The sequence below is a fragment of the Manis pentadactyla genome, chromosome 4 (assembly GCF_030020395.1).
Source record: "Manis pentadactyla isolate mManPen7 chromosome 4, mManPen7.hap1, whole genome shotgun sequence".
In the NCBI taxonomy this organism is placed as follows: Eukaryota; Metazoa; Chordata; class Mammalia; order Pholidota; family Manidae; genus Manis; species Manis pentadactyla.
This window is the reverse complement of record NC_080022.1, coordinates 51,407,372-51,421,409: the sequence shown is the minus strand read 5'-3', so window position 1 is coordinate 51,421,409 and position 14,038 is coordinate 51,407,372. Positions and strand designations below refer to the sequence as shown.

The window sequence follows — 14,038 nt, the reverse complement described above, 5'->3', positions numbered from 1 at the left end:
TACATATTAATGATTAAGTGTTTTGAACAATGTTTTTTCTTTGGGTAAGTGTTATAGCTTATAGAAAGCCACCATTTGTAATCTATCCCTTTGATCTCCTGACCAGTTACATAAATCAAGAACAAATCAAATTTAACATGGTACCTTCATTCTGCAATTGATGTTGGAAACAAGATTTCAATGTCTGATTTTCCTGACAACCAAGGTGATTGATAATAATTCCTCCTTTCCAGCCTATATTTGTAACAGGCAGTATTATCCCAAATTCCTCTTACATACATCAAAGACTTAAGTACGGAAAGGTTTTTCAGGTAAGTCTACAATGTTGGATCAAAAGGAGTAAACTGAGGAATCAGAAAAGGCATAACCTCAAAAATGTATCTGGGAACAGAGGATCCAGATGAACAATAACAAAAGGCAAAGACTAATGGAGTCAAGAATGGAAATACATTAAATCAAAAAAAGGTAACATACGTACTCTCTCAGGGGAGAGGAGAGAAGGTAATTTAAGAGAATACTAAGCAATCCCAAGAGGTCATTTCTCTCCAGGTTACATATTACATTTATGTAAGTATGGATTGTTTCACACAAACCTCAGTGACTCTATCAAGAACATACTATAATTAGTATAATTGAATTATCATGCAATACTAATTATTTTAACCTGAATCAGAAGACTTCTTACTCTTGATACATTAAGATATAACATGACAGTGAATACTTCCTAACTGGCTGTCTCTTAGCTATTCAGAGGCCCAGACTCTGTCCTAGAACTATTTCATCAGAAGCCTATGGGTAGTGTTCAGGGTTGTTCTTTTTTACAAGTTCCATTAGTGATTCTGAATATAGAAAGAGATGATGAGAACCATGACTTTTTCATCTTGTGGAAGAATGTAATAACATTATTTAACTATGTAAATAATTGATTAGACAGGTACTCTTGTTGAAATGGGGTATAAGTGTTCTCCAATAGCACATATATTCATTAGGATTATTTTTAAATGTTCTAATACCAAGAATGATCATTTAAAAAATAGATTGTTTACCAACTTAACATACTTTACTTAAAATGAAAATTTAACCAAGTTTTTATATGTAAGTGCCCAAAGCATCATCTTAAGTTTTCCAGTTTTGGATTCCATAAAGTTATGTCTACTTAAAAGGACAACTAGAATGTTTAAAAACTTTGACGGAAAACCTCTTTGAATTATAACCACCTGGGTGGACTAAGAACAATTTATCTTGTTGGAAAATGTCTTCACCTCTGTCAGAAAGAAACTGAGTATTATTAAAAGAAATTATGCATGTTTCTTCTATGTACGTGTGTGTATAATATATATATATATTACATATACACACTGTCAAGAGACCCAGCTATATTTATGGTAAAAATATGCAAGTAAAAAAAAATTCGAGAATTTGTATACATAGTTAAGCACTTTAAATTTTATTGACCTCCTGGTTTTTAAAAAAAAGTTAAATTTAAGGTCACACCTCTATGTTTGATGTACTATATACAGATCGTGTAGAGTATGATTATGAAGAGATACAAATTAGTCCATGCCCATACAGAACCATCTTCATAAATACAAATAAAAATTATTTTGAAGATAGAAAGGGACTGACTGATCAGGTTTCCTAAGACATTTTTCAAAGTGGTTCAAGGCACAATAAGTACACACCATTGTGAAAACACACATATTCCAGACTTTGTGCCTCTAATACAATCCATCAAAGATTTGGCTTCATGACATATAAAACTAAATGCATAGAAATGAGATTCTGCTTCTTAGCTGAAAAACCACAGGACCTATAAACATCATGTAGATAATTACCCCAAAATATGGATATACAAATACAAGCACTTTATTTTTAAAAGCAACATAAAAAGAAAGATAGGTGTAAATTCAAAAGTGTTTAAATGCTTCAATTTTGGATAATTCAACTTAAGAACCTATACAAGTTTGTTCCAAGAAGCTAATGCATCACTAGTCTCTACTAAGGAAAATGAACCCTAAAAATTAACATGGTATTCAGTAATTTAAATTTCACAATATAAAAACCTAGAGAGACCAATAATATCCAATAGCTTCAAAAGATAAGCTAAAGACTGTCATGTAATCAACTTTTACAATGTTTGTCCAGGTCTGTTTAATATATACACAAGGAAAATACACTCTATAATTTCTTATAAAATAGCAAGTAAGGAGTAGATGAAGGAGATGTGGAAGGGGAAAGAGAATTCAGAAAGTCTTTCTCTTCAGTAACTTTCACTTCAGAATCATCAAAAAGCAACCACTTCCCCTCATACTCCTTCAAGCTTTGCACTATATACGAAATTTTGTTCTCAAATCCACTAATGTTAATGTCTGTTTGGTCACTGAATTCCTTGTTTCTATCAGATTCATGGGTCCCATTAGTATTGTTAGTCTCAGAATTTCTATTTTCAGTAAATGCTGTACTAGCAACTTTATCAGGATTAGACACTTTGTTATATAGCTCATAATCTGCTTTGCTCTTTTGTCCTCCAAGAAGTCCAATAGCTTCTACATTTTTTTTCAAAACTTTACTTGGCTGTGTATTTCCACTGACTCTAATCGACACCTCTTCATCATCATAATTTTCAACCACACCCCTTACTTCCTCCTCATTCAGTGGTTCTGGCTTACCTATTTCACACATTTCGCTGACCACAAAATTTCCCTCATCTAGTTCTAAGCTGTTAAGGTCAGTGACTTTAACAGAAGCAGTGTAGTGCCCACTACTAATTGTAATCCCACTATGCATCACAACTGCAAATAATCCATAGCTGTCATTGGTTGGCTTTGTGCTCCATTCTTCCAGTGACAATTTAAGAGGCGTCAGTAAAGGAGTGTTGATCTTGGAAAGTCCACCACCGTAACAATCAAACCTTTCGAAGAAGAAAAAAAAAGGTTTTCTGCAAATTCCACTTTACATCTATTCAGTTTTACACCCAATGTGAAACCGAGTAAAAGTCTGAACGTACTGTTAATATTTAGTGCTCATATGAACAAAAAGGATAAAAACAAGACCCCAATTTTGTATATTTATAATATTTACACAAAGAAAAAATATTGAAATAAGTACTAGTAGGTGTTTCAGTGAAGGGATATATGACATTGTCTTCCCTTCATTTTATTTTCCTTATTTTATATAATGAAATGGCATTAAACACAACTTCAAAATCCTTTATATTTCTTAGTGTATATTTTAATGTAAAATCCTTCTCTACCAAATTTGGGGAAAAGGAACAATACTGTAACAAAGCCCACTGAAGGAAAGGACTCTCTGTCACCTGGTGTAATAAAGTGGGTGGAGAGCTGCTGGGAAACACTCATGGTATAATGAAATAATCCATTAGTATAGAAAAGAATTAAAATCTACAGTGACATATGTATACATCCAGAAAAAGAGACTAATAAGTAATTGGCATTTTATACTTACATTTTTAAATAGCTTTTAGATATTTAAATATTCAGCTATAACAGAATCTCTTAAATTGTTTAGACTAGTTTTGATTTCCTGGGTTACCTTAAAACTAAAACAATTTTACCTTTTTCTCCCCTCAAAAAAGTTGACATATACAAAATCTGTTCCCTGCTTTCACCAGTTTAAGTAAAACTGTCCTTAATAATAAAAATGAAAAGATATGTTAAGAAATAGACTATGTATTCATACCAAACAGATTTAAACTGATGAATTTTTACAGGGACAATGTTAATAAGAAAAACTTTTCTGAGGCAATCTATCACTTCAGTAGTTTGTATTGTACTACTACTCATACTATTTTGAACAAAACTTCCAACTGCTACTTTCTTCATATGTATTTTATTTCTCATACTCACTCCAGGCCACTAGCAGCAAAGCACTTCAAGTGAATAGTTATAACTTCAGGCATCTTGTCAAACAAAAGACTTCGCTCAGCTTCAGTATAATGATGGCAGTTTTCGCAGAAATACTTATCTTCTCCTACAATCCTCTCCACTGAAGCAAACTGTGAAATTGCCCATCTCAGAGTCTTCATTTCTGTTTTTGGCTCTGGAGAAACTACGTGAGAGAGAATCCCTTTACTCACAAATGGGAACTCAGACATTTCAAAATTAAATCACAAAGTTCGATGTTCAAAACTAGCATCCAATTTCAACCAACCAATCCTTCCCAAATAGAGATTTTCTATATTAAGTTCATCCTCTACAGTGTACACATCTTTTAAATATTTATATTTGGTCGACCAGAAGATACTGAGATTATTTAGAGACAGCAAAATCAAGATACACCTAGTCTGACTCAATCTAAGACAGGTTTTTATAGGTAATAGCTAATTTCCAGTAGCTGAACAGGTAAACCAATCTCATGATCATTTCCCATTACATTTCCATACTTTCTGTGGTTTATACTTGACAAAACATGGCTAAAATACTGTGTTAACAAAAATATCCTCACATTAGCTCTGAGAGATTCAGGTACCCAAAACTTACTAAGGCATTTCATTTTCCCATTATAACATACTCTACACATCAAAATAAACATGCTACAATTTTCCAAATGCTACCTATTAACAAGTCAAACTATATAAGAAGAAAGATTTTATTATACCAAAGACACAAAAAAGTCAGCTTTTTTCTCAATCACACAAGCTTTGTAAGACTGTTTTGTTGGAGAAAACTGTAAATCATTACATGATCCTTACAAGAGTCGAATTTTGCTTACTTTCAGAACTCTCCTCTACTTTGGAAAGCTCATCTTCTTGTACTGGTACACTGATGTCTTGAAAATCTTCTCTTCTTTCTGTTAGACTTTCACATTCCAAGCACCGAGTTCTTAGTACCAGTTGACCTTGAAATAATTTCTCTACTAGCTCAAAACCAATTTCCTCTGCACCTAAAACAAAATTAAGAAAATTTGTCTTTATAGAATATTCCATTTAAAATATATAATGAATAAGGCTATAATCTTAACTTGTATATCAGCATTAAGAGGTGCCTTTTCATGAACATATATTCCCTATAAAGTTTTAAATATGAGTTAGTTACTGTTGTCTCCAAAAAAAATGAGTCAGAAGAAATTGTCTTATTAACTAACTCCCTTCACAAAAATACCCCCTATAGAATAACATCCCAAAAAACGATGACACTTTGAGTAAAACCATTAAATATACCAATACTTGACATTTCTCCCAAGATCTATAGATACAGAAGAAATAAGGTAGAAATCCACTTCAAGTATGGTTACAACTACTTAGTTCTCCACTTTAAAATTGCATCTCATTAAATGCAATTTCTTTCATGAGTTTATCAAATACTGAATATTTGGGGCTATGTAATATTTCTTTCCATTAAAATGTATTGAACTCTAACTTACATACCATAAATTAGCATTACCTTGAGATTAATGAAATTTATACGCACACACACACCACAAAACATATCCAAGTACAGTGCTTGAAACACCACACTGAATTTCATATTCAGTGTTAAATTTCTCTTAAAACTTTAGCCAGGTATTTGCTGTGTATGAATCTAAGAGAAAATTACAGTTCTGTAGTTGTTAATCCTACCTATCAATGTCTAAGAATAAATTACACTTACCTTTGGTCATGGGCTTAACTTCATTAACAGGCTTAACATTATTCCCTGGAGATTCAAGCTCACAACCATTAGTTGTGTTATTTTCACACTTCCCCAAGTCCTCTTCAAGATCATACTCATTTTCTTTAGATTGTCCTTTAGGTCTTTGGTTTGTTGTTATTTTTCCCATACTACAGAATTTAGAAAGAATGCTGGGTTGCTTAGTTGCAGACTTTAACCAATTTATTTTAACTTTTGATTTTTTGTGAGAGGGTCTTGCATTCTCATTTTCAGAAATGTGCTTGGGGAGTATTTTAGGAGAAATCTCTAATGTATCACCTGTAGTTTTCCTCTTTGACCTGGTTTGTCTCTGGTTCTCTTCCAATGACTGATGTTCCTTGGATACTTTAAGTTTTTTCTTCATGTTTCCAAATTCAGTGTCACTTCTTCTCTTTCCATTTCCTTTTGGGAGTTTTTCTTTACAGTCTTCAGAGTGCCTCATATTGTCCATCTCTATGCTGTTAATAACACTCATTTCTTCTTTCTGATGAGGTGTTTCTTCTACCTGAGTAGGTAATTCTACCACATTTTTTACTTCTTCTTTTTTTAAGAGTTGGCATGTTTCTTGAATGTTTCCCAAAATACACTGTAATACTTCCTGTGCATCATGTTGTAGATATCCTTCATACATAGGGTTGAGTTCCCTATAAACAAAAATTTCCATTTCATCTATTCTAGTTTGAAGATAGAATGCCAAAAAAAAAACTTTCTATATAGAAATGAAATTATGAGGATATCATAAATTATTTTAAAAATCTAAAAACATTTCTTCAGCTAATTTGAAACTTAAACTTGTAACTAAAGTAAAAGCAAATTTTACCTCATTTTCATTATCACAAATACTTTGATCTTCCTCTAAATACAGCAGTTAATAATTGCTAGTATGTATTTGGTGTTTACTATGTATCACGTTTTATTCAAAATGTTTTTTATATGTATATCATCTCACAATAACCCCTACGAGGTTAAGTACTATTTATCACCAGTATGTATAGACAAAGTAACCTGCCCAAGGTCATAGAGATGCAAAGCCAGAATCCAACCCTGCTCTCGGCCACCTTACTACCTTGTTACATAGCCTGTTAATAAATGTAGAACAGTGTATTAAACCTAGGTTATTTCAAAGCTAAATGGTTAAATAATTTTTTTAAAGACTTACCTTATATTTTGGATAAGATTTTTATATACAGGATAAAGTTTCTTTTTTAAAATAATACTCAAATATAATCCAGTAATTAATAGTTCTCTTCTAAGCACATTCAACAAACTGAATGTTCAGAATTTACAGTTCTTTATGCATAATGTATTTTGAATATAGACCTACAATTCCTAATCTGAAATCCTTAGGTCCAATGTGTTTGGGAATTCAGAAATTTTAGATTCAAAAAGGCAATATAGCACATAAGGAAAATATATTAGCACCAACATGATACGGGGGATCAATGTCCCATCATTAAACACGTTACTATTTCGACAGAAAAATATACAAATATTCACATTCAGATAAATATGAATAAAAACTAAGCAGTTCAATAAAAATTCAGATCTAATGAATTTAGAATTAAACATGAAAAAATTTTCAGTTTTTGGAGCCTCTGGGGCATTAAGGACTATCGATGTGGTTTCTATTTTCCTTGCCCTTTTATTCTCTTCTGTTCACATACCACTTCCCTTGAAAGAGTAGTAAGTTGCTAAATAGTCTATACCTGAGTGTGTTAAGCAGTCGCCTTGGCTGAGTAGCAAGTTCATCAGTGTATTTCTCTGGATTTAAGAGAAAACTAGCCTGAAGTTGTTCAACTGAAATGATCAAGGACTGTAAACTGCATATTAGTTCATAACTTGCCAAACAATCTTCTTTGCAATTTCCCTGTCAAGAAACACACAAACTGGTATTTTTATTTATAAACAAATTAAGTACCTGTCCCCTTCTTGTCTTTGTCTCACTAAACAATACTAGCTTTTCTAAATTTAATTTCAGGATAACACTAATTTTATGAAGGTATACAAATAAACATTTTAAAACAATTTAAGAGTATTTTTTGATTACTTTCTATTATGTAGATGGTAATAGTTTTCTAATTATACAAATCAATGGCTTCTTTATATCTACTTGAATTTTAAAATTGACAACTCAAAAACACCATAGATAAATAACAGGTGGTACAAGGGTATGATAAATTGTAATGGTGGTTACAAATGACTGTGTTTATTAGTATACAAATAAAAGGGCTGGAGAAGACACAGTAAAAGTGGGTAATCTAGTTAGCTATCCTGTAAGAATTAAAAATAACGACCTTTCTGGCAACATCAAGATACTGAAAAATTCAGTTGTTATAGTTTGTCAGCAGAGAAATATTCTGTCATCCTCCTCCCAAATCCTCATCTATTACTTTTTCATTTCTAAGCAAGTAAATTTCTATTAATTTACTGTCTATATTCTGTTTTTGGTTTTTTTTCTACTTTTTACCTTATCTTTTTGATTGGCTTCATCTTTTAGGGCTTCTTTCTTCTGTGAAATAATATTAAATAAGTGCTTCACTCCAGATTTAAAACCAGGACAAAAATATAAGACCTATAAAAAGTGACATTGTCTGAGTATTTACTGAACAAACAATAATACATCTAAAATAATTTAAAATGCTATCATGCTTTTTGTAGAGCACTTTTAAATGAGCATTACTTAAAATTCTGAAATTAAAGACTTAGGTCAGAAATTGTAATACCTCACTGTCTTCTCTCACTAAGCTTGAGCAGATACTGCTAAGACTTAAGAGTTTTAAGAGCACACTATAAAACAGATAGAGTTTCAAAAGTTAGAATAATTATAACCCTGACACCAGGAATCAGGCAAAAAACTAGAGGTTTGGTATCTACCACTTAAACAAGGTCTACTCAATTTTGCCATCCCAACATCATTTAATATATCACTTTCTCTTATTCCAATGGAAGTTTGTAACATGCAACTTAGCATCATTATTATTTTAGCCCATCTGGTTTATTTACAATCAGAGGCAAAGGCAGTATGGACCATTATAATTCTCCAGTTATCTGAAATTCTCAGAAACATTAACTTTTTTATCACTTTTTGCCTACTAATGTTTTATTATATAGCAAAATTGTCAATTTACCTGAAGTATACTATTAAGATAACAAGTATTGCCGAGATTATTGAGTCCCACAAATGGTAACAAATTTTCTCTCTTCTCACAGTTTATGGGTGAGGACTGTGCTGCAGGAACAACTTGGTCACTATTAAATACAGAGAGAAGATACTGAAGTATAATATCTTAAAGTGAAAATATTACTTCTCTAGGTGTATTCTTGTACCAAAAGTTGTATGATCTGAAAAGTATATGGATTTTATTCAGATAACATTTTAAAAGAAATCTGTGCCAGCACAAAAATTGTTTTACACCCAGAATAAAACTTTTACAAGCTCTTTAAAAACACTATTACACTCAGCAAGCCTCAAAACAAATTCCAAGAGGCTGTGTTAATCCCATTTTACAGAGTAGAAAACTGAGGAACTCGTACTGTGATTTGCTAAGCTAACAATGACATTTCAATCAAGTAGTTTAACTCTGAATAGAAATCTGGGAATAACCTATGACAGTATTTGGGAGAGGCTGCACTATCTCAAATATAAGATTCTGTTAATAAAAGATTAAGAGGAAAGAGTCCTTTAAGAGAATATAGCTATCCCTTACTTAAAAAGGGATTGTTCAGGTTTATAATTCTTTTACCTCACTTTAACAAACAATAGATCCTCTTAGCACTTGTATTTATTTTACAGCTCCCATATATTATTTTAGAATAGGCACGAATGCTGGTAAACAAAAAGGTACGCACACGATCTCCTAAACTGGTTACCAGTAAATATTAGGAAACTACACGAGACCAAAACACCAGTCATATAGCAAAGTGCCCATTTGCTGAATAAGGAACTAGTGTAAACTCCAACCAGAGCGATTACTGGTGGAATAAAGTATTCCATTTTGCTCTGATTTTAGTTACTGAAACATTTGTTTGTTTCAAAAGCTTTTATTATTTTTAAGTTTACTTAAAACAGAATTTGTTGTTGTATACCCCCAAAAGGTTTGATAATTCATATACAAGCTTTGACTACAAAGTTTGGTCAAGTCTTCTGAACCAAAGATCGCCTGCTTCATTACCCTCACACAAAATGTGCTGCCCTACAATTAAGTTTAAATCAAAAAATAATTTTAGTCAATAAATATTTCTCCAAGTTAGTCTAACTGGCAGAGCACAATGTAAATGAGTTAACTTTATGGATGCACTCCCTGCAGGGAACCACCCGTTTTGCTATTTCCATTACACACTGTAAGACTTATCTTACCATGTGCTTTTTTGGCCCCAATGGAGGTATCAATTCAAGCTCACTTCTTCCACCCTGAAGAATTGTTAAAGTATAGAAATACACTTAAAGTAAGATACATACATTTCAGATCCTCTATATTCAGAGGCTTTTTCTTCATTTTCTTGAGAATCTGTGAAATCCAAGGCTCTCTTAGTTTCCTTTTTCTGAAAAAACTTCAAGGAAAGTCTATTTTTCTTTGAGGGACTACCTCTTGAAAGCCCATTACTTTCACTAGGTACAATACCAGGCATTTTCTCTTCAAATCCCCAGGAGATGACAAGAATAAATTTATACAGGGATGCTGTAGTCACCAATCATATCTGTTAATCACAGAGAATAGTTTCATTAGTTGTCAGTTATTAGTTGTAGGCAATAAACTCATTAATTTTGAAAACAAATTTTCTAAGGAATGATATGAATTAGAACTTCATATTTGAAAACCAGATTCCTGGCAGTAACAGGCATTCAATGTTTATTGCTTAAATGAAGGAGCTTGCCATTTGTCCTTAACTTTATTAACAACAAAAAATACCAAACCACATACTGAACTTTTATTATTTTTATTAGCCTGCTACTACATTAAAGGTCACATCACAAAATACCTCATTTTAATAGACCCTCAGTAAGGCAGTATTACTAAGGAGTAAAAACCTACTTTTTACTATAATTTGCGAATTCATTCAGAAAATACTGAGCAACTACCATCTCTAATTCTAAAGTATGATGGAAGAGAAATCAAGAGTCCTATAAGTGAATGAGTCCGCCTGAAGCCTTTTCACGTTATTAATACGATGCATGAAATAGTCTCTAAATAAAGTTTATTTAAAGTATAATTTGCAATGCAAGAAAAAGTAAAGACCTGATGTTGAGCTGTATCTAAAAACCTGAGCTAAATAAAGCACTATACCGATATGCAAAAGTTGGGACAGTGATATAACAAACTGCTGTACTTTGTGTATATCAAATTCTTATGCAAGAGAAACCACAATATACTACTGATCTTCCAAACGTTTTCTTAAACTACAGATTTTTGGAAAAGACTGCTTTTAGTAGGAAAAGAGAGATCTAGTTTGCCTTTGCAACCTTTCTTCCCTGTTTTAAAATAAAACTTTGGTATAAAAAAATGGCAGTATTTGTGGTAGTTATTTTATGTATCAGGTCTACTAGGCTATCTGGGGGAAAATTATCTCACGTATTACCAGAAAATTACTTAAGAGCCCAAAAGCTCAGCAATCATTTTCAAATATAGATACAGAGCCATAGGAACTAACAAAATTCAAATTCCATCCTTACTGAGCATTTCACTCTGCTGCTTCTGATTCAGGAAACCACATTTTTGAGACTCATTTCAGGGGTAATTGGAAAGCTGACCAATTTCTCCATCCCCTCTCCAACTCAATTTACCCTCCTGGCCACTTAATGCCACTGATGAAATACTATCACAAACAATAAACCAGCCTATATTAAGGCGTCAGGGATCTCTAAGAATTGGTAAAAAGGTTTTCCTTGAGAGCTAATTCTAAAAATAATGGCAACTACATTCTCTAAGAAACAGAGTAACCGCACTTAAATAAACGAAATATAGTCAAGCAACAGTAATAACGGATTATAAATCCTAATCAATAAACCAATCCTCCTGGTCCCTCAAAGCAATAATTAAACATTTAATATGACTGAGGTAACATTTTACCAGGCACGGTATCTTACGCTATACCTTTTCTTACTCCTGGTTCTCCTTGTAATTGGGGTTGTTTCATCAAAAAACTGTTTCTTAAAGGAGTCTAAATCAAGTTTCTAAATCAAGATTCGCAGAAAACACAATGGAACATTAAATGTTCTTGAACAAATGACAGTGTTAACATACACCAATTCGTTAATTTCTTTATTAGACGATACGACTTAATTCCAATTTTTCACGAAAAAATGTGAAACAAGGATAAAACATCCTCGACAAAGCTTTAAGCCGTGGCGTTCTAAATACTTCCAGAAAAATTTAAAGCTAAAACCGCGGTCAATTTGCAACTAGCGACACAGGGCAACGTGAGTGCAAACACTTCTCCCTATCCCGCAACACTCCAGGTACGGAAAAGAGAGCGAAGAGGTGCCGAGGCTGTGCTGCTGTCCGCGCCCGTCAGACTCAGCCCTGCCCTCGGCGGGGAGCTGGCCGGCGGCGTCTATGGCCCGCACACAGCTCCTGGCCCCCTCGCCCATGGAGCTGGCCTATTTAAGCCCAGCCCGCACCTGCCTTCCCAGTCCCCAGCAGCAGCAGGAGAGGGAGCCCCGCCCGCTGCACAGAGGGCTCGGCTGGCAGTTCGACAAGGGTGCTGCACCAAGCGGTCCTGGGGTCTCCCCCCAGCAGCGCCGGCGCTGGGGTCCCGAAACAGCCCTCCGGGAGCCGGCTGAACTTGCTTCGGCACTCAAACACCGGCCCCTCCTTTCCAGGCCCTCCCTACCTGGTCATGGCCCAAAGCGAGGTCCGCGGCGCTGACGCCGACTAGTGCAACCGGGATGAGTGTAGGTGCGACAGGTGCGACCGTGCACCGAGCCCGCGGGGTCCCCGAGCCCAGGAAAAGCTGGTCGGATCGTCCTCCCCGCGGAGGAGTGACCATTCGCCCTCAAGAGAGGGAACGCGGGCTGCCGCTCGGTCGTGTCGTGCTCCGGCACCAGCTACATCGCCGAAGGTACGCCCGCCCCGAGTCGGCAAGAAGTGGCTCCGCTAGCGAAGCGCCGGGACCGCTACCGTCTTTCCCACTCCACCACCGAGGGGAACTTGGCGCGTTTTCCTCGGTCTCAGGACCCCCGGGTTTTAGCCTCCGCCCGCGCCAGCGCTGCGATTGGAGGTAGCGTCCTTCAAAAGTGCCGGTTCTAGTCTCCACGCGGCAGAGACGCGACAGGCTAGAGCCGTCTCGCGACCGCCACTCGCCACCCTAACACGCACCAACTCCGGAACCAGATGGAACGGTAGTTTTCCAAAGAGCCTAACGGGTTATGCAGTTTCAAACAGCTCAGGCACCGTCACGGGCAGCTCGCAAGGGTCCTCGCTGAGGACGCGCGCTGGGTGCTAAAGGCCTTGGCTGGCGGGCTCGAGCCTCACACTCGTTTTTTGTTTTTTGTTTTTTTTAATTTTTTAACCATTCGTGCCCGCTAGTAGAGGGAAGAGGCCTACGGGTCGGGAGACGGGACAGAGTGAAAAATGGGATGGTCTCTTTCCTCGAGAGGCAGCGGCCAGGAGCTCAAATCCACCAATCCGTGATGAACAATCCCCAAACCTCGCCCACTACCACCCAGGAGGAGCCAATCAGAAGTACCTAGGCAAAAGCCAACTGGGTGGGCGGGGAAAGGAAGTCCAACCAGTACCAAAAAGAAAAGGGCTCCAGCCAATTACAGTTGCACAAACAGAGTGTGCCTCGCCCCGATTCCCCTCCTTCCGCTCTCATTGGCGCTTGAGTGCGCGCTTTAGCTGCCGGCTGTTAAATCTTGTTCTGCGTTTTGTGAATCCTCGACGGTGAGACGCCACCGTGAGTGGGGTTTCCGGAGTAAGGGCCTCACAGTAAGTCCCGCCCCTCTTTCTGCGTCAACGCTCCGCCTGGGTTATTTGGGAGACTGGCTTCGGAAAATGGCTGTCGGGTTAGTTTGTAGCTCGGCTCCTGGGCATTCTGTTCGGCATCGCAGCCGCAGCCGCAACCCCAGCGCCATCCAGGAAAGCAAGCTCTGCCGTGAAAAACAGTAAACTCTGAACCCCTGAGACTCCTTCTTCAGCCCCTCAACGCCTCACTGTCTACTGCCTGTCCCTTCCCGCCGGACAAGAAATGGAAAACATTTTAAAGCCCAGCTCTGGCTGGAGGAGCTGAATTTTGCCCCCTTCAGCGTTTGTATGCCTATCTTGGCGAGGTGACCACACAAAGCAAGTATTACAGTTAAGCAGGAAAAGTTCAATACAAATTCACTTAGCAAGCATATTTTTAAGTGCCTGCTACTTGCGAGACATTTTTCAAGGAGCTAGGGAAACGGT

General features: G+C 36.2%; 1 protein-coding gene across 1 annotated transcript; it reads right to left on the bottom strand.

Moving 5' to 3' along the window:
• Positions 1 to 1,426: 1,426 nt before the first annotated feature.
• Positions 1,427 to 13,172, bottom strand: USP1 (ubiquitin specific peptidase 1). Its single transcript, XM_036911264.2, has 9 exons — positions 12,480 to 13,172; positions 10,108 to 10,346; positions 8,777 to 8,897; positions 8,116 to 8,220; positions 7,355 to 7,515; positions 5,610 to 6,292; positions 4,732 to 4,902; positions 3,867 to 4,068; positions 1,427 to 2,911 (listed from the first exon to the last, which is right to left on the bottom strand). Exons 2-9 carry the CDS (start codon positions 10,275 to 10,277, stop codon positions 2,179 to 2,181), a joined length of 2,346 nt encoding a protein of 781 aa, XP_036767159.2. The 5' UTR covers positions 10,278 to 10,346; positions 12,480 to 13,172; the 3' UTR covers positions 1,427 to 2,178.
• Between the last annotated feature and the right edge of the window lie 866 nt (positions 13,173 to 14,038).